This window comes from Uloborus diversus, chromosome 8 (assembly GCF_026930045.1).
Source record: "Uloborus diversus isolate 005 chromosome 8, Udiv.v.3.1, whole genome shotgun sequence".
NCBI lineage: Eukaryota > Metazoa > Arthropoda > Arachnida > Araneae > Uloboridae > Uloborus > Uloborus diversus.
In genome coordinates, this window is record NC_072738.1 from 65,695,818 (window position 1) to 65,720,983 (window position 25,166).

General features: G+C 37.9%; 1 protein-coding gene across 1 annotated transcript in view; it reads right to left on the minus strand.

The window, feature by feature from the left end:
- LOC129228218 (acid-sensing ion channel 1C-like) overlaps positions 1-25,166 on the minus strand; it is a 225,409-nt gene that overhangs the window by 89,803 nt on the left and 110,440 nt on the right. Inside the window, exons 2-7 of the mRNA XM_054862883.1 lie at positions 15,445-15,670; positions 13,126-13,248; positions 8,653-8,776; positions 6,662-6,795; positions 3,012-3,133; positions 1,511-1,671 (exon numbers count right to left, since the gene is read on the minus strand). Of these exons, the coding sequence (XP_054718858.1) occupies positions 1,511-1,671; positions 3,012-3,133; positions 6,662-6,795; positions 8,653-8,776; positions 13,126-13,248; positions 15,445-15,670 (890 nt within the window). The remainder of the gene's footprint in view (positions 1-1,510; positions 1,672-3,011; positions 3,134-6,661; positions 6,796-8,652; positions 8,777-13,125; positions 13,249-15,444; positions 15,671-25,166) is intronic.

The window sequence follows — 25,166 nt, forward strand, 5'->3', positions numbered from 1 at the left end:
ATCATGGCATAACAGTATTTTTGTAATATATTTTTATAACTAGTTTGGCAATAGTTTCGGTTTGGGTGATAACTTTATTCTGTCTTTTTGATGTGTTAGCGTTACTATTGCGCTTATGTCACATCGCTGTTCAAGATAAAAAGTTTGTTCATACCTCAGGGAAGTTTTTTCTTTTTGAATGCAGAGGAAAAGTCACCGCTATTGGGGTTTTAACCACTATTGTTCCTCGCATTGTACTACTGCAAGTTTTCTCCATTGAACTTATTAAATTGTGAGGGGGGTTTAAAAAAGTAAGGTAACAAGAGCTCTGACGGGTTTGCAGATTTTCTATATGAATAAAAACCGCGGTGATGATAATGAAGAGAATCAGAGCTTTTAAGAGGTACCAGTAGTTGGAGCTGGGTGTCCACTAACAGGACAGAATATCAGTTAGAAGATGGCTGCGTCGGCGGAAACATATCCCGCCAATAAACAAGAAGTGTGATAAATTTTTACGTTTGAAGGTATTGAACCACCCTCTTTACAGTCACGACCTCAAACCAAGTGACTTCCATCTCTTAGAACCTTAAAAAAAAATACTTGGTAGGTCATCAGTTCAGAACCGGTTCTGCAGTTCAGAAAGTCATCTTGGTGTGGTTTCACATTCTAGATGATGATTTCTTCCATGCCGGACTTCGGCTTCGGTACCCTGCCCATGAGTTAGCGAACTTCGTGCTTTCAAGCATTGTGTTAGATTGATGGCGAATAAGGTAAAAATAGCTAGATAAAGCACATATTTAAAACATAAATTATTCCAGTTAAAAAACTTTGCTGCTTTCTAAGTATTTCCAAACAAGTTCCGTTATGTTCTGAAAATTTTGAGAAAGCACTTTTAAGTAAAGGGTGTTTTTTTAGAGGTATAGAACTTTAGTTTCAAATAAAACACCGTTAAATGATGTAAATTGCCATGAATTTGGCTTTATTCGAAAGATGATTCTTTGCCATTTTTATTTAAATGTGATTTCTGGTATATGGCCACTTCGGCTGGCTTGGAGAAAGTCTAATCGGGAAGTCCAATTTTCTATCACTTTTTGCAGCAATGGGGGCCGTATGTGAGTGATATGTGGCGAATGTTCTCGTCCAAGGCGTCAATCGTCTGTGGCTTATCGGTGTAGACCTGAGACTTCACACAGCCCAACAAAAAATAGTCCAGCGTAGTTAAATCGCATGATCTTGCAGGTCAATTCACGGGTCCATTAAGCGAAATTATTCGCTCACCGAAAGTTTCTTTCAATAAATCAATTGTGACACGCGCTGTGTGGCATGTTGCACCGTCCTGTTGTCTATTCATGATGAAATGGCAAACTAAACACAAAACAGGTGACAACTATCAAAATGGCCCACAGATCAAACAGTGTTCCCGACTTAAAGCTCTATACCTCTAAAAAAAACACCCTTTATGTGACATACTTTAAGTGACCAGACCACGCCGTAGAACTTAAAATGCGGTAAGAAAATAACGGGTGTCTACCTCCTTGATATGAATCCTGTACGACTTTTTGGGCTTGACGGTGAAGCCTTGCTGAAAAGGATTAATAACGTCCCAAGCTGAATGGATGGCCATTTGACCGGCAACGACACGATCCAGGCGAAATGATTCCTCAGGTTCCAAGTCTAGCACTAGTTTTAGTACTGAAATTCAAGAAGGAAAAAAAGACACATAGCCGTCAGGCCGTCACTTTAAGAACATTACAGTGTAAATTTTCACTAAAGAACCCGAAGTAAGTGTACTGTTAATAATTGCAGGTGCAGGTACTTTGCATGTATATACTGTTTCGATACTGGCCGACCATGTTAATCGTGGGAAGTTGGCAAGCGTCCAGTTTAGACGATTTTAACCGAAGGACTCTAGCAGGAGAACAGGAAAAATAGCGAGGGGATTTCGATACGCGTAGTGTTCCGTCGGTTCGCTTCGAGCTCTTGTTTCAAGTTCATTTCATACGAAACATCCATTTAAAAGTTGATCATTAATTTCGTTAGCATTGCTTTAAAAAAAAAAAAAAAGCAGAACGAAATGACTGGAACTCGCATAAACACACGTACTTCATCCTGTAATAACAAACTGGCATCCCGGCAAACTAGTAGATGCTTTCGTTTTTGCATTCAAACCGGATAATCGTCTTTCCATCTCTCGGTGGTGAAACACAATGCGTTTTTTTTTTCGTTAACTGGGTCCTTTTTTTACTGACGTAAGAGGGTGCGCTGAAACGAAATTCGGCAGTTTAAAAGGGTAATTTTTTATCGTGCGTGCAAATTTTTCGAAAATTTTGAATATAACCGCTTTTGAATTCAAGCTTTTCCATGCGAAAGTATTTAACTATGTAACTCCCCAACGCCCACACACAAATCATCTTTAATTTAGGTAATAAAAAAACTACATCCAATACATCATTGATCTAAAAAGTTATAAAAAAATTCAGTTCTTTTTTCAGGTGAAAATTAAAGCGATTCGATTTTTCTGAAGTAATCATACAATCATCAATGTGATTTCTACGGAGAAATGAGTTTAGGTTCTAATTAATAACTCCATGTTTTAGCTTGGAACGAAAAACTAAAACTAAATTTAGAATCTCTGCTTTATTCTCGATGTTTGGATGGTAAAAGATAATTTTGTGCTAGTGACTTTCAAGACAAAACTTGACGATCTAATGTTAAAAATTTTTGGACCCTTCAGAAAATACTTCTATTTTTATTGAGTAAAAAACTCCCTTTATGAACATATTCTATGCTTTTTGCTACCTCTGATGAAGAATTTTCGAAGTAAATCCCCCCGTAGAATTTGTATGAGATTCAGATTTACCCTTAAAGATTCTTTTCTCATAATTTTTTCATCCTTACAAAAACAATTACAAAACACTGAATCAGCATTCTGAATCGCATATCTGCTAGGTCAGTAATGAAACTACGGTGACAAAGTCACATCTTAAGTTTTTCATAGCATTATATTTTATCTCTATATGACTTTTTTTTACCTGCTCTTGTGGGCACCTTTGGATGATTGAGGGCCTTCTTGGACCACAGGGCGTTTATGATGTAGCATTGCTTCATCTTCCCGTACATGTCCTGGAACACGAACTGCTTAAAAGTCTCATTCCTAAGGAAGACAGGGGAAAAAATCACCATACACGGAGATAGATTTTCTGAGTAAAGATTCGCCCCCATATGCCTCACTTGTGAACAGCATTTTTTGCCCATTGCGATTAGGACATCCTCGGACAATTTTTTTAACCAGTTTTAAACACTTTAAGTACTCGAACTCTTGTCCCCTTTTTTAGAACATTTTGAAGCACTTTTTGGAACAGTTTTCAAAACATTTCTGAGAGCAATTATCAGAACACTTATTCGGTTTGGCACACACACACACACACATTTTTACTTTTGGGAACGCATTTGAGAGCATTTTTTGAACACTTACTCATGTCTCTTCTTTGAGAATACTCTGTAATTGTTTTTGGTACACTTTTTTCAGCACTAATGGACCACTTCTTTCGTTCTAACAGTAGTTTTTGCTGTTAGTTTTACAGCAATATTGTGGGGCAGCTGTGAATTGCTACCGGCAATGGACAGTCTTCGACCAGGGAAGACTTTTATATTGCATTCTTGACACCAACCAATAGCGATTCATTGCAGCAAAGTTTTTTGTGGTATCATATTAAACGATTCTATTTATTGGTATTTAAAGATATATGTTGAAATTATATTCGTGAGAAAGAAAGCATAATTTCACAAGAGTACCCAAAAGTGTCAAAATCTGTTCTCAATCGTGTTCCCAATCATAAGTTAAACAAATAATCCGAGCGAGACAAATTCGGAGCAAATTTGAAGCATATGTTAGTCATTTTCTTTTTAACGGAGCTAATTCGGAACACATTTTAGTGGCATTCAGGCAACTGGGGAAAAAAATTATGAATTAAAGTGTTCCAAACGCGTTTCCTTTGAGTACTGGGAATGTGCAGTGTGATGGTTGCAGGATCTTACAGCATTGGACGATTCTACAGCAAAGGACAATTCTATACTTCGAAGGGGAAAATTCTGGTTTTCAAATTTTAGAGCTATATTCAAATGTCATTTAGCGTATTTAAAAAAAAAATTCCCGAAGCTTGTGGCGGACCCCTTACTAAGTTTCGGTGAACCCCCCAAGGGGTCCGCGGAACACAGTTAGGGAAGCCCTGATCTAGAGAAATGATCTAGATCCGATTTTGGGCAATCAAAACGCATCACTCTGCTTTAAGCCGTCAAGGCGAAGACTCGAGCTTTCAACTGTGCGTAATGGTATAAAAAGTTTAGCGCTTATTTTTTTCATCGCAAAATTAGTGGTTTTTTTTTTTTTTTTTTTTTTTTACAGCTTTTAAGATTTGTTACGTTTTTGCAGCACTGTAGGTAGTGTTTTACCTTGATGGCTCTACATATCAAGGCAAATATATTTTTATGTATCGGCTTGCGAAAGTCCTTGTAAAAGCTTGGTAACATCTTTTTACCGAATTCCCTATAGTTAGGATTACTTAAAGTCCCGATTTTTAACCCCAGTGAGGATTGAAGTAATATATATAGATTTTAACTCACTCACAGAAGTCAAAGTAGATGTTGACCACGCAATTTATACCATGGCATGTGGCATCAGTGGTAGTTTCCTGTATTTTTGTACGCAGATTAATGATTCTAAGCAGTTTTTAAGAAATAAAATGTCGGATAAGTTAGCTTCTTTCCTACATTGGTATCAGGTGCATGGATTTCTGGTGTGAATGAATAAGTAACGCGATAGATAATGCTTATCAGCAATAATACTGACTACTGTTAAAACTACAGGTTGTATTTGGCACTTGTCAAGGGTGAGGCACCTTGTTCGCCAGCGGCACCCTATACGGTGCAGAAATTGCACCCTTAACACGAGTGAAAAACTGGCACTCTTCACACAGCGTGCACCGCGGTAAAAATGGAACCCTATGGTAGAACATTAGCACTCTATCTGTTTCTTGTTGTTGACCCCCCCCCCCCCCGTGTTATGTGCATTTTTGGATACAATTGTGTACATTATTATTTATTGTTTTGAGTTATAAAAAAACTAAGTCTTAGTACATTTTCCACATTGAATAATTCTGAAAATGATTAAAACTTGTACTTTAAGGCATTTGATCGCATTTTAACTTTCAAACATAGTTTAGAAGTGTTCATGACTTTAATTTGTCTGTTCGTGCACTAATTTTCGTACATCAACTTGGATTGCTCAGTAATTTGTTATTGGCATTTACTGCAGCACGATCGATCGAACGGAAAATGAAGAGCGTAGATATTGGTAAATCATTTACAGGAACAACCATAAGTATTCAATTATATTGTTATTATGGAAAAATAAAATCGTTTCATAAACGTTCAAAATTTTAATCAAGAGTAACATATTAATATGTACGTTTTTCTGCTTCGACGTTTGGTTATCCGTATAGAAAATAAATAAGCACTTTTTTTTTCTTAATGTGAAGCACTTTTTTTTCAATGATAGATAAAAGCCAAAAAAATTTTAACGATCTTTTCGTTCTAACTGGAGTGACGAAAAAAGCTCACTCATTCGCTTCAAGCAATTACGTTGACTACACGAGATAATAAATAAAAAATATCGAGACGGAGAAAGAATTTCTTTTTCAAACCGCCGCATTTTTTTTTTTCGTGCTCTTCGAGAGGTCTGCTTTGTTTATACGCAGCACCGTTAGAATTCCTGTTCACTTACTGATTGCATCACATTGTTAACAATAAATCTCCTGGTTAAAAACCCACAAGATTCCTGACAACACAAGCAAGTAAAACCACATATTCAAAATTATTAGTTGAATTAACTTTTCAAATATCATCTAATTTAAGCGTTTTGATTATTAAATGTTACTTATCCAGTGCTGATAAATATTTTTTGGTAAAATTTATGCATGATAGAAATAACAAGACATGTACATAACGGCAAACTGAAGAATTAACGTACTTTCAAACACTTTTAAATATGCTCGAAAACCTTAAGAGATGCACTATGATCAAATGCCTGTACTTACGCAAGATTTTGAAGAGTAATCGCAGAAGTGTTTAGTTTAAATCCAATTTCGTACTTACTTCATTCAATGTGAAAGTGCATCTCGTAGTTACTTGCTTCGTCCGCCATTGGTTGTGGTTGAACGATGTCAGACAGCGCATGCGCCAACGTGTCAGCCTTGCATTTAGGAGGTCCGTTTTCATATTTATTAGCGCCATTCACCTTGATCACATTTCCTAACCTCCATTGCACCCTGAGGCACCGTGTTTTCACCCTAGGGAGCCAAATAGCTTTGCAAAGGCACCCGTAGTTTCGACAGTGTATGCTTTCTATTGCATGCAAAGTAGACACTGGGTGTCAGGAGGAAAATCAAGATTGTGGTTCAGAAATAAAGGGGCCATCTATTTAACACTCTCATTACCATCAGGTTGAAGTTAAACTATCTCTCTTTAGCTAAATTTAGAAAGAGCACCATTAATTAAAAACCACTTGGTGACCGATCAGCTCGACAAATGCTCATGTGATTGTGGTCATAAACGCTTTCATGCTGACTGCCTAAAAATAACCCTGAATCTCGGTCCTATCTTCGGTCTGAGGATGGAAACTCACTTGCAGAAGTCAAAGGAGACATTGACCACTTCAAACTCACAACGCGACACCAGCGGGTAGGAACGATGGCCGATTTTCTGTATCACACTTTGGACGACTCTAGCCTCCTCTACCAGCGCCTCTTCTTTAGGAAACTACAAAATAAATATAAAGGAAATGTGATCAAACTGGGAACCCTTTTTGGTAAGGTAGAGTGCTGTACTTTGAGACACTTTTCATATTTTAGTTTTTTACGTCAATTATTTAAATCAAATTTAAAATCTAAAAGTCACATTAAAATACCTCAATAGGATTGACCGGGGCACGTTTACACAGTGCCCTTTTTCCGAAACGAGTTATAACTGGAGATCCAACAGTCATACCAGATTGATGCTACTCCCTAGCAAATATTCTAACAACTTTTTGAGCATCAGTCGAGCTTCGGCTTAGCAGGCGGATAGAAAAATCTGTTTTCTACCAAGTTGAGTAAATTTTGTGTTGAACATTTTGAAGCTTATTGTGAATAAATAATACACAGTTAAGAACAAATAAATATATAAAAATTAGCAGAATTTTATCCTTTTTTGAGAAGTGTATTTGTATGGAAAGAAAAATTATTGAATTTTGTTGCACGTTAAAAATAAATCCAAACTTGCCGACTGGGCACGTTTACGCATTTTCAGTGGGGCACATTTACGCACATTCTTACTGTGTCTTATTACTCTGTCTTACTTCAAAACGGGGCCCGGACGCTTTTTTTGCTCTGTATTGTTTCAAACCTTTAATTTTTTATGTTATTTAGTTTTGAAAATCACCATTCATTTCTAATTAAGTAACAGATTCGTATCTTATAGCTTACAATCATATAGCGTTGTCTTCATGCCTATAAAACGTTCTTTTCATAATTGTGTGTAATTTTCTTATTATTAAAGTGTTTTACGATAAATAAAACATTTAAGTTTGGTTAAATATTTCATACACTTACTCCTTGCCAGGATTTTTACTATGCGTAAACTTGCCCCGCGTTTGGGGCAAGTTTACGAAAACGACTTGGACTCAAAAAACATTTTTTTTACGGTTAAAACACAAGCTGCGCATCAACTGAATATACGAATTTTGACTCCATTAACTGCTTCATACAATCACAATGTTTAAAATTTCCTCGGTTAAAACATAAAAATTAGAAAATTCGTTGAAAAAAATCTTTGTAAACGTGCACCGGTCTACCCTATATACTTCTCAGAATTTATTTATTTTTTCATTCAGACAGTTTGAAAATAAAATATTGCCAGCTATTTAAAGTAAGAGTTCCAAACTGTCCTACGGTACAACATCCTATTGTACCTTGGGACACATCCTATTGTACCATGGGAACTCTTCATGATTCACGAAAAAGCCATATACTTAAACCAATTTTGAACCAAAAAGCAAAAAAAAATATTTTTTTCATGGTAATGAATACAGTTATGAATAATGAATAATAAATCATAAATAATGAGTTAAAGAAGTATTATCTAACAGTAAATGTGATTAAAAGAGCGCATCAGATTAGAACATTTTTCCATTTTTCTAAACACATCTTAATTATTAAAAACCATGCATTGTTGCACCTTAGGACGTGTCCCAAGGTACAATATGTTTGGCTGTCCCGAGGTACAATCACCACGTGGTTTAAGAAAAACCAAGTGCTGGTCAGTCTAGATTCACTATAATCAGTTTCTCAAAACTAAAATATTTAAAGTATTTCTCTTTTATAGCAAAATAAAATTCAGTTTAGTTTTACAAATACAAAGACAGAAAATTAACTTCGGAATCTTTCTATCACAAAATCATCAACTCTATTGATGCAGATTGTTACTATGGCCCATTTTGAGGAGAAGGTTACTATTAGAGGTTACAAAAAACATGGCTGCTAAAAATAGATTTTTAGAACTAAGCAGTGTAACCAGCAGTGTAACCCAAGGTGAAACTCTACCCTACTTGTCGTGGAAACCTTCCCTATGGATACTTACCATGTTTCCGCCTATGAGTTCTCCATTAATGCAAGCTGTTGAATACTTGCTGCAGAAACTTCCCAGATCTTCCAGGGGTTCGCACATGTTTGGTTTGATGCGACAGTACTCGCGACGACGGAGCCTGAGGAGTATAGAAAAAAAAACATGTCTTCACACAAGCATAGAAGGAAAATGATCATACAAAATTAATTACCAATTCACTTAAAATATATTATCTCGATAACCGATAAATAAACTGGGAATATTACGAAAATACAGCCATTCTTTACCGAATGCACACGTGTATGAGAGGGTGGGCAGAAAAACACTTTTTTTCTATTTATTTCGACGATAGGTTGTGCGGAAAAGGTGCCGTTGGTGGAGCAAAGTGTATATACAAAACCTGATTTTTATTTTTATTTTTATTTTTATTTATTTATTTTTTTTATTTATTTATTTATTTATTTATTTATTTTTTTGACAATTTCTTGATCTGCCACAATAGGGTTGCTTCCTAGTCACTGAAGTTGATAGAAAGAGCAAAAAAAAAAAAAATAATAATAATAATAATAATAATAACATGGACCCAGAAAATACTTTTATTTTCCCCAGAGTTATTTTTTAGTTAATGTATTAAAATGTCCGATTTTTCAAATAAGGCGTGGTTTTTATGACGTCACAAATGATGTAATTTGCCGCATTCCACTGGCGCACTGAATGCTTACGCCTGCTGTCTACCGCATTTCCAGGTTAAGTTAATTAAGATGCGAATTAAATATTGCGCTCTACGCTTGCAATCAACCATATCGTTGCCACTACATATGAGTCACAATTCATCATTTGTGATGTCATGCGCAGACGCGTAAAAAATAAAATTGAGTCTGCGCAACGATTTAAATATTTTTTTAAAAATAGTAAACTTTGTCAAATTATTTAAGAAATGGTCAGATCCTATGTTTTTAGCACATTCTTTCAGAAAAAAATACTTTTAAAATTTCGGAAATGAGCCCATCGAGCTGAAGTTCAGACCAAATGCTGTTTTTTGATGTTTTTAGCAAAGTTGGTAAAATAGTATATTTTCGATGTTGAGTAGCGCGAATGGCACTAAATTCTCATAAAAATTTGAGAAGTGTGGTATAGTTCCTTCCTTTGCCAGAAATGCGCAGACGTTTTGAGAACTTCATTATTTTTTTGTTCAAAGAATTTTTATATTTCCGTATAAAAACTCATTTTAAGAATTGCATTATTGCACATGGGTACTTCCCATGAAAAAAATTCTTAGCATATGTATTCACGCATAGGCTTTAACTCTCAGAAAAGATATCTAAAACATACGAATTGCTGAAGATAATATATATGAAGTACTTGGAAAAGTCACACTTAATTTGAAGCACAAATAGTTCTAGATCGATTACGAACAGCATGAAAAATTTTCCCACCCATTTTAAGGGAATGGTGCAAGTTTTCGAATAGAATAAGTGGTTTATGGAATCTTGAAAAATAGTTTTTCTTCTTTTTGCATTCCAATAAAATTGCGCTTTCACAATATCATCACTGTCTGCAGTTCGCAATTAAATTTAGCTAGTAAAAGAGAATGTAAAAAAGTATCTAAAAGTATTATAACGCTTCATAAGAGGTTTTAATAAGGAGTGTAGCTATTTTAGCAGTTTAGAACTTTATTTTGCGCAAAAAAAAAAAAAAAAAAACCCAGCGTGGAATTAAAAAAAAAAAAACTAATAGTGGTGAACGTAATTTCTTTCAAAAATGTCAAAAACTATTTAAAAAGTAAAATATTGTTTTTAAGCTTTGAGGTATAAAAAAATGTCTAACGTTAACCTACATTTCTAGTAGCTACGTAACATAATTTTCCCATGAAATATAAAATAAAAAATTACAAGCACTGTTTTCTTCGTTTAAGGAAAATGTATAAGAAAATATTATTAATGAAAAAGAAATGAAGTAAATAAGAAAATGCTATTGAACGTCGTTGTTCGAAAAACACAATTTTTACATCTTCCTAAATACACTCACTGGCCAATGAATTAGAAACCTTTGAGATTTTCATTTGAATGCGTGCACTGTGCAAGGGTCTGGAGGGAGTATCATGATATGGAGCATGTTCTGCTGGCATAGAATTGGTGACCTGGTGCTCGTCGAAACAAACAGCCATGCGATACCTAGATGTACTGTCAGATCAAATACACCCTGCGATGTTGCATTTTTATCCTGATGGCGACAGATACTTGTTGTTGTTGTTGTCGTGTGCCAGCTTAATTGGCAATTTGGGGTGCCCTGCTTCATTTTTCCAACTGTACCGTAATTTGGTGTGAAGTCCGACTTCTACAGTAAAAACATGCCATATGGACCCGTTTATAGGATAAGCAACCATTCACACCATAACAACACATTCACACAAGATAAGGACAAGGACAGGAGAGAGAAAGTACGTCTATGCCCGAGTTAGGACTCAAACCCGAACCTTCCTGTCGCAGTCAGACTTCTCTGATCACTAGACAAGGCAATCGGACTTCATCGACAATACTGTAACTACACTGCTTGACAATTGCTAAGGAACAAGTGATTTATGCAAATTTGTGCCTCAGACAGCTGACCAATGGAAATAAATTCAAGATCAGATGGCATGGTAGATCAAGGCACATTATCTGCATAAGAAACAGTGCATACAAACTCAAGATTCGTACGAAAATTCACGCTGTTTGGTGTTTAACAAAAATAGTGCTGGATGCAGAAAAAGTTTTTTCTCTGAAATTCTGTTTGGTTCTTGAAATATTTAAGAGTAAAATGTCAGCAAGACATCATTTGATAACCTACGATCGTGGACGAGCAGTTGGACGACTGGAAGCAGGTCAAAGTGATTTATGCAAATCACTTTGACCACTGTAGCTGTTGAAATGGATGTAACAAAAAGTGTCATCTCGCGATTAAAGAAGGCCACTGAAGATGGAAATGCTTTGCAAAAGCATGTCGGGGATCGTGGTAGAAACACCACACCTTCAGAGGATCGCTATGTAGTCCTCGTCGCAAAAAGGAACAGAAAATTCACTCCTGGAGGGATAGCTGCAAATTTCACAACCGCTACCGGTGCGCATGCTTCTGCAAGAACTATCTCATGGCGATTAAAAAATGTTGAATTGTATGTACGGAAGCCCGTACGTTGCATCCCACTTCAACCACGCCATCGTGGAGAGAGATTACGCTGCTGTAAGGATCATGTTGGTTGGGATCGTTAAAATTGGTCTAGAGTGATGTTCTCTGACGAATCTCGTTTCAGTGTGACAAGTGATTCTGGTCACCAGCTACTGTGGAGAGAGCATGGAACACGTTATGCACAAAAATTTGTTTGTGAACGTGATCGGTACGGCCCTCTGGCGTGATGGTGCGGACAGGCATCATGTACAATGGCGGAACAGCGCTTCACATTTTTGAACAAGGAAGCGTTACGTCACAAAGATATTGCAGAGAAGTTATACTGGATTATGTTCGTCTTTTTAGGGGGCTGTAGGTCCAGACTTTCTCTTTATGGACGGCAATGCACTGCCACACAGGAGCATTAAAGTATCACACACTGCAAAGTGAAAACATTCTCCGTATGTAGTGGCCTGCGTTCTCTAACGACTTAAATCCAAATGAACATGTCTGGGAGGGTCTTGGCAGGCGTGTTGCGCAAAGAACCGTCCCTCCCAGAACAGTACAAGAACAAAAATCCGCCTTGAGAGAGGAGTGGGAATATATCCCCCAAGAACTCCTTGATAGTTTAATGGGGTGTATGGAAAACAGATGCAAAATGTGCATTAGTGTCCATGGTAATCACATGTCATACTAAAGTACTCATGTCTCCATCATTTTGACCTAGATCAGTTTTTTGTTGTTGTTTGAAAATCATCTAAGTAGGTGTTTTTTTTTTTAATTTAAGTTTTTACTTCATTGATACAGTAATATCTGTACTATTTCGTACTTGTAATAAAGGCATATCCTCCCTACTAACTATGTATTTAGTTTGGTTTCTTTAATCATTGTCTATTCTTAACTATTCCAAAAAACATAATTGTATCTTAGCAATTGTCAAGCAGTGTATACATCGTTCCAGAAGAGTTGAAAATTGCTTCGTTGAGCATCCGTCTGACTTCCAACACCTTCCCTGGCCACCGCATAGCTTGCATCTGAACCCCATAGAAAATGTGTGGGACATGGTGGGAAGTCGCATCCGACAGCACTCCGCTCTTCCATTTAATTTACAAGATCTAAAAAGCTGTATTGCCAATTCATGGTATTCTCTGGATATAAATATACACCAGAAGCTTGTAGACTCCATGCCCAAACGAATCAGAGTAGTTATCCGTGCAAAAGGTGGTCCAATAAAAAATAATCTTGGGTTTCTAATTCATTGACCAGTGAGTGTACTTTTCACTCAGAATTCGTACCAATTTCTAGCAAAACACATGGTAAACAAATTTCTCTATTTTGACTCACCCATTCCGGTTACAAATTGTAATGCCGGGGACATCGACAAAGGGTGGAGTGGTGACTTGGACGTCCACGAGGGTTGGGTAAGAGAAATATATCACAAGGAAGGCAGAAGTCTGATATAAGAACCTAAAATGTTAACAATGAACCAATTAAAGAAATAACATCTAACGTCATACACATCTAAACGTAACAGCCATTATCACATCTTAAACCAAAGTAATTCGATATTAAAAGGTGCTTAAAAGTCCTTAACTTTACGGAGTCATTAATAAACTAAGAAAAAGAAACTTCACTCATTGTGACACAATTAATAACTATCACCTGATGTGAGTCCTAAATGTGAGTGATTCACATCCCCTGACGTGAATGATTCATTAAAATCTCTTACTTTCACCATTTTACGAAATCGAGGTACTTGATTGGAAGCGTTTATCCAAGCCTACACTGTAAAAAATTTTGTGGAACCTTACTACACATAAAATCGATGGCCGAATAGCCAAAGCCGAATTTAGCTCCATATGCCACCCATAGGCAGATTTAAAATCTGCCACCTCCCCTTCCCCTCCTTTAAAGAAAAAATTCCTCGACTCAAAAAAAAAGGGCAAAAAATAGTTTTCCGGAAATTTAAACTGTCTAGCTTATGAAGAAATGATGACGTTTCACGTTCAGGGAAGCCCCAATAGGAGGTCACTGTGACCTCCCAAAAAATTCCTTATTTATTTAATTTTGCTGACGGTTTGGCACATTTGGATATAATATAGCGCCATTGAGATTTTTTTTTTTTGACATGCGTACATGCTCGCATTTTATCATTCGGTAAAATGGGAACTTCCTTCGGCAAATTGGAAATTCCTTCTCTTACAAAAATTTTAGTTCGGGGCTCACCTGTTAATATGTCATTTTGTACGTCATTCACGGCTCAAGTACAATTCTTGGGAAGGTTATTAAACGATTTACATAGGATCAATGTAAATAATATTTCCATACTTGAAAAATATTTCATCTTCATGATATGTGTGAAAGTAAACATATTGAAATACAAGAAAAGGATGTCGCTATGGAAAATAAAAGAATGCTAATATTTCACGTTCAAAAATAATAATTAAAAAAAATGTGCTGTTAAAACAAAATTTGCCGCCCTAGGCAGCTGCTTACTCTGCTTGTTGGGAAATTGGGCACTGAGTATAGCTGCCTCCGCTGCTCTGAAGCAACTTAACTGATAAAACTGGTATAAAATTTCACGTCGCTTGAGGAAGATTACATCATGGTAATGTCACTACGTTTCACGAACTACGTCACTACGTTTCTGTGTAAGGTTACACCGGAATTTTCTGTGTGCTCATACAGAATTTGTTTGAAAGATTACGCATTAGCAAAAATTAAGCTTTCATCTGACTTTCTTGGATGGTTACTCATTTTTAAGTGTAAGTTCACTTATACTTCAAGTTATACAAACAAGACATTTTACAGCACTGAGAAGGAAAATAGCACTCAGCACTCCTTAGTGATGTCAAACCCACAATGCCAGAGGGATAGACAAAGCGCAAAGCAAAAGTGTTTTACCGCTCGACCCCGGCTTCGATTCGCTAATAAGAGTTTAGGAGTTCAGCGTTGGTGCTGATCTTTACGCATGCGCTTTGAATTCTACCTCAGTTTTTAAAGTAGTTTCAACTGCAGGTGAGATTTTACACAAACCATAGTTCAAGGTTCCTCCAACAAGTTGAGTTTTAAAGAAATGATAGGACTTACTCCAGCATTCGTGTAACGTTTTAATCCTGTGTGTAATCCTGGTTTGCCTTACACAAATTTTTTACAGTGTAATGGCGACAATGAGTAAAATATTTTAAAAGACTTTCTATCTTAAACACAAGACGTGGTATCTTTACTAATAATAAAGCTAAAAGTCTCTCTGTCTGGATATCTCTCTGTCAGGATCTCTGTGACGCACATAGCGCCTATACCGTTCGGCCGATTTTCATGAAATTTGGTACAAAATTAGTTTGTAGCATGGGGGTGCGCACCTCGAAGCGATTTCTCGAAAATTCAATTTTGTTCTTTTATATTCCAATTTTAAGAAAATTTTACCGAGCAAATTATCACAACGTGGACGAATAAATTACGAAATTATCATAACGTGTAACCGTAACATGGGCAAGCAAATGAATATAGCAAATTGGCGAGAAATTCATCATCCATTATTTGTAAATATACAGGCGAACCAAATGACCTTTTAATTTTCTACTACGGGCAAAGCCGTGCGGGTACCACTAGTCCCGTATAAAATAGAAAAAATATTTGCGGACGAATCTAGATTCTACTCACCCAGTGATACTTCCCAGCAAAACGAATGTCTTGAAGACCTTACTCCGCGTGGTCGGAGCAGCGACGATCTGCGGCACTCCGGTCAACATGGACTTCTGCAGTAATTCTCGCCAGTAGCCGGCAATGTCTTCCTCCTTCTTCTTCTCGGGATCTGATGCCATCTTGCATGTCTTCCGAAATACGGGATATGGCGTCGGAGGTCTCGAAGACCCATCCATTGCTGTGGCTGTGAATGGAATCCGGAAGAAGAAATTTTGAATGAATCAGTTTTCAAAGCTGTGTGCTGACAGTCGCATACCTTACACACTTACCTTACAACAGTTAAAGGTGAGAAAAAGTTTCCGACGTTTACTTGACTAAAGCGATATTCGTTTTATAAGAAGGCATTCGTACAGGAGGCTGCCATTTAAAGGAAGTAATTTTTAAAAAAGTGCTAAATTCCATTATTGTTTCCACGTATGCAAGTTCTAAGGCTTCAGTTACCATGAATAAACTACATTTCTTCCATTACTCTTGTTTTTATTGGACTGTTAAAAAACTCCAGCTTTTTAGGGCACCCTGAATATAAGCCATAAAGGTTACATAGATAATAACATCATGAATAAAATAGTGGAAAGCACCAAACTTGCAGGATGCTCATTTTCAAGAAATTTTCATGCCTTGAGAAACATTGATTTAAAGGAAAATTATGTACAACAATGTTTGAACGGCACGCACGTCAGAAGTAGATATTTGACCACGTGCCAGCAGAAAACTCAAAATACTTCAGAAGACTCAGAGAAGTATGTATATATGTAACAAAGTTTCGCAGCGAGAGAAACAGTAGAATAAATCAGATTAGAGCCGCTTGACAGAACCAAACATTGAAATAGGCACTTAGCTCATATAAACTACGACAGATGAGCCTCTAAGATCTCAGAAAAACAGTTTTATGGTTTGGCAGGGGCGGCAAATAGGGGGAGCAAGAGGGGGCGGTTGCACCCCCAAATATTTTGCGCAGAATGTTAAGAAATCAGGAAATTCAATTTACCTAACGCGCAAATCAGTGATCATATGCAATAGGAAGTTGGAAAAAAAAAATCTGCAGATGATCTTTAGTAAAAGTTGATGAAACTCGAGACCTGTCCAGCCACGAGCAAGTGTTTTTCGCTATTTGGATAAAAACTTAGAAATTCATGAATCATTTTCAGAACTTTCATAATAAAAAAATAGATGGAGAATAAGTTTGTTTCAACTAAAGAAGAAATTTCCTCATATGGTTTAAATGCCTCATACTTGTAAGAGCAGTGTTAAGGTGATGCTTCTGCTTCCAATGTGAAAGGGCAGTGCAGTGTGACTGGCCCGATTTTTACCAGAAGTTTCTTGGTATTTTGAGTTCATTGTTGCGCTCATATTTTAAATATACGTTCAGTTAGTGAGTGAACATTGATTCCTCCTGTTAAGAGGCATATTTAAGCAGTTCAATACATTGTATACTTTCATGGAAACTTCTTACAAAAGACACGCTATTTTTGAAAAAAATTCGTGCATCAACAGATACTTTTGCTGGATGAGGCACAAAATGGTCTTCAAAAGTTAAAGCTAGAACTCTTGATCGAGCTCCTATTAAGAGCTTCTTGTTAATTTGGATTTATTGGACATATTAAAAAATAAATAAATAAAAAAGTGACAAAAATCCACATGATGATGCAAAGTCAAATGACTGACTCAATATTTTGTATCAAATAATAGATTCATTCAGTTTCTAATTTAACACAAGATTTAGTGATAAATCTAAGTTCAATATTATATGTGCAGGTTATTGAACAAGATAAATAAAATATTTCAGTTACAAGTAAAAGTTGTTGAACGAAGCAAAAAGAATTGTTTAGCGAGTGTACTTCAATGATGAAAAGACTAGAGCACAAATTTTAAACTTGCATGTTTTTTTTTTAAGAGAAAAATTTTAAAGATGCGTTTTCTAACATAACTTTGTAGCTTAAATTATTTTTTCACCGATTCCAATCAACTCAGCTAACTGTGAAAGATCATTTTCGTGTCTCAGAAGGTTAGAGATTTTTTTTTTTTTTTTTGGTGCATGATGGGACAAGCAAGACTTTCATCTTCAGCTATACTGCCAAGAGCATGCCGCTGGATATTGACGGAATATAGTATCAAGATTTCCCCTTCTTCTGGATTCCAAAAATCGTGCATTAAAAATTTACTTTAGAAACGGTAGTATCAAGATCTTTTCTGTTATAGCTGACTATAAAATAAATTAAAAGTGTGGATATTAAAATTTGAATTTCTTTAATGACCTTACTTTAAAAAAAAATGTACTCGTATTTTATTCCACATTGAGAAAATTCATGTTTAAAAAAACTCGACCCCCCCAAATGAAATGTTGAAATGCGCCCCTGTGGTTTGGGGTGGGGAATTTTTCGAAATCTTAGCAGCCAAGAATATTTTTAACCAGCCAACAGCATAGGATACGTAACCGATGACCTTAACAATAATAAAAAATTAAAAAAAAAAACGTAACTGTAAGGTGAACTGAAAGGTGTTACTTCCAGATCATTTGAAAATTAATTTAGTGTAAATGAATTCTCTCATTTTTATAATGCAATTACTAGAACCCAAATTTTATGACCTAAAAAATTCATACAAGTGCTCATAGCAAAGAATGTCCTTAAAAGCATTAGAAAATACCTTTAAAACAAAAATATACTTACGATAGCACATAAATTTAATAGAACCTGTGTCTTCTAGATTTAAATAATTCTTAGAAAAATATGTATGTTAAGAGAAAGAGAGAAGCAGTTTTTATTAGAGTTTAACATATTCTTTAATTTCAAAAACGGCAAAAACATAAGAAACGCTTCCTCCGAAGAATGACTCAATAACGAAAAAATCTTAAACCGTTAATACAATAGTAATAATAATACATAATAATAATAATAATGATGATAATAATAATATCATAAGGTTGTATCATAACGTTGTAAAATGTAAAGAAAAACAGCGCTGAAATGTAGGAAAAATAATCCAAAATTTCGAAACATGCCAAAAAAAATTAATAAATAAAATGTAATCAAAATCAGAGTTTCGCAGAAAGCAGAGTATTCTTGCTATCATGCGACTTATTTAGTGTCACCCTCAAAACAGCACTTATCAATAAACTTAGCTGGAAAAATTGAATCAAATTCTTGTTGTTTCAAAGTAAAAATCGAAACTCTAGTTTTGTTTCTTGTTGTCTGTAACTATTTATTATTTCATTAATTAGCGCGAATTAAATGCAGTTATTTTTCTTTTAAACAGCCTCGACTCATAAAGCACTTAGCAGTTGCGTTTTATGAGTCTATGCTCGCTGCATGTGAAAACTTAATCTGTTTAACTTAAAATACACCTGTTACATCAGAACAATCACTCTTTAATGGTAAATCATGCAGTTCTCAAGTGTCACTAATGGCAAACCTCTGCTAACGATATTGTAACGGATTCGGTGCGACTTCCACTTTCTTGAAATGAAGACATAGTTCTTGATAAAAACACAGGAGCTTTATTTACACTATGTACAGGAAAAATCGTTAACAACTGCTAAATTATTCATCAGCAATTAAGCAATTATCACACAACACCGTAAACTCAACGTTTACACACGTATTTACTTCCAAATACGAAAACAACACAGCGAAATGCCTCGCAATATACAGAGCAAATACGCTCTCAGTTCGAAATCTCAATCGAAACTCCCCTCTTTATCCAGCGTAACGGTTTATATACACACCGAAAAGAAATCTCTCAAATATTCCACACGCTTCTGGAAAATAGTAGACAGTTATCAAATTTTATCAATGAACAAAAAGGAAATAGGGGGTTCGTATACTTTAGCCGAATGAAAAGGTGTTGTATATTCATTACGGGAAACTATTTACAGGTTACGTTACTACAATAATTACTATTTACAGAATTTGTAACATTGCCCCCTTCCCAAGGACTGCACGTCCCGGGCAGTACAATCCCCAGAAAGGGTGAGAAACTTCTATCACAAGTTCACAAATACACACATTAAATAATAGCCAATAATGCATAGGAAACACAATAATAACAAGAAATATTACTAAACATTAAAAGCAAAAAAATTATCTACAACTTTTATGTTATCAACCACGGTTGTTTACGTAATACTCATGAACTATGGCCATAGTATGGGGCTAACCGATCATAATGTACAACCCTAGGTTTTGCATTAGGTGATTTTTGGATCCTCACTACGACGTCATTTAGTCGGTTGAGGACTTTGTAGGGTCTATCCCAATGCGACTGTAATTTGGGTGACAGACCTTTCCGTCGGATGGGATTCCATAACCAAACCTTGTCGCCTTCGTTGAATTCATGTCCAGTAGACCTTGTGTCGTATCGGGTCTTCATCTTCTCCGCCGCGATGTTGATTCGCTCTCGTGCGAAGTTATGAACGTCTTCCAACCGGGCCTGGAGATCCTGGATGTACTCCTCAGGCGATGAAGGCGCATCCGGAGGACGACCGAAGACGAGATCACAAGGTAGCCGAAGCTCTCGCCCGAAGAGCATCTGAGATGGGGCATATCCGGTAGTCTCGTGGACAGCACTGCTGTAGGCCAGCAGGAAGAAAGGTAGCTTCTTGTCCCAATCCTGTTGATTTCTGGAGACCATAAGTGAGAGATTATTCAGGATTGTGCGGTTAAATCTCTCCACCATGCCGTCCGATTGTGGGTGTAGTGGTGTTGTCCTAGTTTTCTTTATTCCAAGAATTTGACATAGGCCCTTAAACACAGCAGAGATGAAATTCCTCCCTTGATCGGAATGAATCTGCAAAGGTGTTCCGTATCTCGAGATCCAATGTTGGACTAGAGTCTCTGCTACGGTGGTAGCTTCTTGATCTGGAATGGGATATGCTTCCGGCCATTTGGTGAAGTAGTCGATGGAAACAAGAATGTATTTGTTCCCATCAGCAGTTCTTGGTAGAGGACCCAGAATGTCGATCCCAATTCATTCGAAAGGAGCTCCAACGTTATACAGATGTAGCTTCCCTCTGCTTCTCTTCTTCGGTCCTTTACGAGCAGCACAGGCGTCACAAGAATGGCACCACTTCTCCACGTCATCCTTCGCCTTGCTCCAGAAGAAGCGCTCCCGAACTTTATTGAGGGTGTTCAAGACACCAAAATGTCCTCCAGTCGCACTACTATGTATTTCTTTCAGAACATCTGAAATCCTTGATCGGGGAAGTAGTAACTGCCACCTAGATGTTTTGCCGTCGTCAGATTCCCATTTTCGGTGTAGCACGCCGTTCCGTAAATGGAGCGAGTTCCATAAAGCCCAGTATCTTTTTGTTGCAGGACTGAAGATGGAAACGTCCTGCCAGCTAGGTCGCCGACTGTCACTTTCCATGAACTCCAAAATTGGTTTGATGTCGGGGTGTTCAAGTTGATCTTTTCGAACTTGGTCGTCACTCCATGGATCAGGTTCTGATGATATTGGAGTCGCTGTCACCTGATAGGCGGTAGGGCTAGTCGTTCCATACTGTTTCTCGATTCGGGAACAATAGTGGCAGTTCTCAGGACAGGGTCTTCTTGATAAAGCGTCAGCATTACCGTGAGATAACCCTTTTCGATGCTTGATCTCCATGTCATATTCCTGGAGCCGCTGTATCCATCTAGCTATCTGGCCTTCCGGATTTTTGAAGTTCAAAAGCAAGGTTAATGAGGCATTATCTGTCCGAAGCAGAAATTTTCGGCCGTAGAGGTAATGATGGAAGTGTTCTACAGCTTTCACTATGGCCAGTAACTCCTTTCTGGTGACGCAGTAATTTCGCTCCGACTTTGATAAGCATTTGCTCCAGTAAGCGATGACGTGTTCATTGCCGTCAATTTCTTGGGATAAAACAGCTCCGATGCCCTCGTGGCTCGCATCAGTGTCTAGGATGAAGGATTTTCCAGGCTGAGGATATGAGAGAATAGGCGTTGATGTTAAAGCCTCCTTCAGTCGTAGAAATGCATCTTCGCATTCTTTGGACCATTCAAACTTTTGCTTGCTCTCCGTCAGCTTATGCAAAGGTCGTGCAATGTTGGAAAAACCCTTCACAAACTTCCTGTAGTACGTGCAGAGCCCCAGGAAACTTCGCAGCTGATGGATGTTTTCGGGACGACTCCAACTCTTGACCGCAGATACCTTTTCTGGATCGGTTTGTACACCTTCAGAAGAGATGATGTGACCAAGGTAGTTCACTTCCCGGCGGAACAAATTACATTTGGACGGGCTTAACTTCAGATTGGCTTCCTTAAGCTTTTGCAGCACCTTCCTAAGATTTGCCAGATGTTCTTCGAAACTGCGTCCCACGATGATGATATCGTCTAAGTAGACCAGACAGGATTCGTAGGAAAGTCCTCTTAACACTGTCTCCATAAGACGCTCGAACGTAGCTGGTGCATTGCAGAGGCCGAAAAGCATCACTTTAAACTGCCATAAGCCTTGTCAAGTTGTAAACGCTGTCTTCTCTCGGTCATTAGGGTGTATCTCAACCTGCCAGTAGCCGCTCTTCAAGTCCAGGGTCGAAAACCACCGGAAAGAGTGTCCAAGGTGTCGTCTATCCGTGGAAGAGGGTAACTGGTTTTCTTGGTGATTTCATTCAGCCGTCGGTAATCGACACAAAATCTGGTGGAGCCATCTTTCTTTCGGACCAAGACGATGGGAGAGGCACAAGGACTGGATGAGGGTTCGATTACACCATTCTCCTTCATCTCTTTCAGGAGGGTTTCAACCTCTTCCTTCTTAGCGAACGGTAGTCGTCTTGGATGCTGTTTAATAGGGGGGTGTTCTCCAGTGTAAATCCTATGCTGCGTTAAATTCGTACGGCCAACATCCTCCGATGTAGATGAAAACAGATGCTTGAAGTCGTCCACCAATTCCAATTGTTCCGCAGCAGTTCTTTGATCTTTCGATAATGACGCACTCCCAATTAACTTCGATGTCAAGGACTCAGAAGACACAGTCTCGGGGGAATTGATTCTTCTAATGATGCAGTTTACTGGAGTACAAGATGCCAACACTTCACCTTTTCGGATATTCCTTGGCCTTTCGCTCACGTTGGCGACTCTCACAGGAATTACATCCTTAGAAAGGTCCACAAGCGTAGATGCTACCAGCACTCCTTTTAGGCTATTGCTTAGGTTAGGGTATTCAATGAGTCCAAATCGAAAACTATTGCTTTCTTCAATGGAGCCAGGTATTAATGATTCTGACCTTGAGGGAATCGATAAATCTGTCTGGGCTATTATTTGATGAGCGGATTTTACATCACTTTCTGCTGGGAAAACGGCTATGTCTTCTCTCATCGAGCGCAGCTCATTAGTCTTGAAGTCGAAGTTGAAGTCATACTTCTACTAAGTCCAATCCGAGAATGAAGGGGTCCGTGATATCAGCAACGAATGCCGTATGATGGTAGGTGGCATTCCCAAACACTATTTCCAAGTCCACTTTACCCTCAATCTCAATTTTGTCACCTGTCACAGTCTGGAGACTTACGCGTGGCGATGTCCACAACAGTTTCAATCCAAATTCACGAGCCACAACTGTCCTAACGATTGTCACATTGGCTCCAGTGTCGACAATCAGTTTGCAAGGATTCCCATTTACATGTGCGTAAATGAAAAGTCCATCACTGCCAATACTAGAAGAGGAAATCTGCAGAGCTCTGGTGGTGGTGATTTCCTTCCCTCGCGTAGCTTGGCGAGCCGGGCAACTCCTTCGCAGGTGTCCTTCACTACCACATTTCCAGCACTTCTGCTCTTGTTTCTTTTGGGCTGTTATGCTGCTCAGATGTCTTGCCAAGTCACCGAGTTGTCTCTCAAGTTCAGCGAGGTGGGACGACCTGGAATCAGACTCATCAGCTTCCTGAGTCCGGATTAGATGGCGATCCACGCGGGTTGCTTCTTGGGCGGCCTCGTATCTCATCGCATACACAACAGAAGAATTCAGGTCTTTGACATCCGCCATCCGTAGAGCTTTCGGGATTTCCGGATCTCGAACCCCGTCGATGTAATAGTTGAGTGCCAGGTTGTCTCGAACATCCGCAGGACAGTCGCAAAAAGCAAGATGAGACAGTCTCTCGACGTCCGCCGCTAGCTCTTGCAGGGTTTCCCCGGTTTTCTGGAAACGGGACTTCAACTGGAGTCGGCTGAAATCTTTCTGGCACTTCTCACCGAAGCGAAGCTCCAACGCAGATGTGAGGGCGGCGAAATCCAGGCGCTGGCCGTCCGGGAGGGTCTGAAGAATGTCCGTTGCGTCACCTCTCAGGGATGCTGCAAGATGGCAGGCCTTGGTAGCAGAGTCCCATTCGTTCGCTTCCGCCACTATCATGAATTGAGTTTTGTAAACCTGTCACGAAGTTTTCCCATCATATGTGGCAAGTTTAATGGACGGTCGAGGAACCGATGTGGGAGCGCCAAACTGTACAGAGCAGCTTTCCGCGGTCGCCAATCTCCTTTCCAGGTCTTTAAAGATGTCTTCTTTAAGTTGATGAAATTTTCTATCTTCTTCTTTCAATTTATTTTCTACAGCATTGCATCGGCCTTCAACGGTACTCAATTTTTCTTCAAATTTCTCTTCGATTTTATTTTCCACTGCGATGAATCGGCCTTCAACTGCTTCAAACTTTCCTTCAATAACATCAACTCGATGCTCTATCTCATTAAATTTATTTTCCATCACAGTCTTTACCGAAGTAAGGTCGTTTTTAATTTCCTCTTGGTTAGAAGCTAAATCATTTTTCAGTACCATTAAATCACTTTTCAATTGTTCTTGATTAGCCGCAATGTCATTTTTGAATTGTTCTTGATTTGCAGTAAAACTTGAAGTCAAATCACTTTTTAATTGTTCTTGATTAGCTGCCATACTTTCAGCCAAGTCACTTTTCGCAGCATTAATTGCTTCCAGAAGTTGTTTTAATTGGTCATCCATTGCGCGAGTAATCACCATAAAAACAAAGTCTATAAATTCAAACAGTCTTTATGAAAAAATGTCCAAAATCACACTTACTCCAAGAAAGTCCAGAAGAAGCCCCACGTTGGGCGCCAATTTGTAACGGATTCGGTGCGACTTCCACTTTCTTGAAATGAAGACACAGTTCTTGATAAAAACACAGGAGCTTTATTTACACTATGTACAGGAGAAATCGTTAACAACTGCTAAATTATTCATCAGCAATTAAGCAATTATCACACAACACCGTAAACTCAACGTTTACACACGTATTTACTTCCAAATACGAAAACAACACAGGGAAATGCCTCGCAATAAACAGAGCAAATACGCTCTCAGTTCGAAATCTCAATCGAAACTCCCCTCTTTATCCAGCGTAACGGTTTATATACACACCGAAAAGAAATCTCTCAAATATTCCACACGATTCTGGAAAATAGTAGACCGTTATCAAATTTTATGAATGAACAAAAAGGAAATAGGGGGGTCGTATACTTTAGCCGAATGAAAAGGGGTTGTATATTCATTACGGGAAACTATTTACAGGTTACGTTACTACAATAATTACTATTTACAGAATTTGTAAGAATATTATTAATCACAAAGAATCACAAGGTATTAAAACATTAGAACAATCACTCTTTGATGGCAAATAAATCATGCAGCTCTCAAGTGTCACTACTGGCAAACCCCTGCTTCAATGAAAAAAAAATGAGTTGTGTGAACTG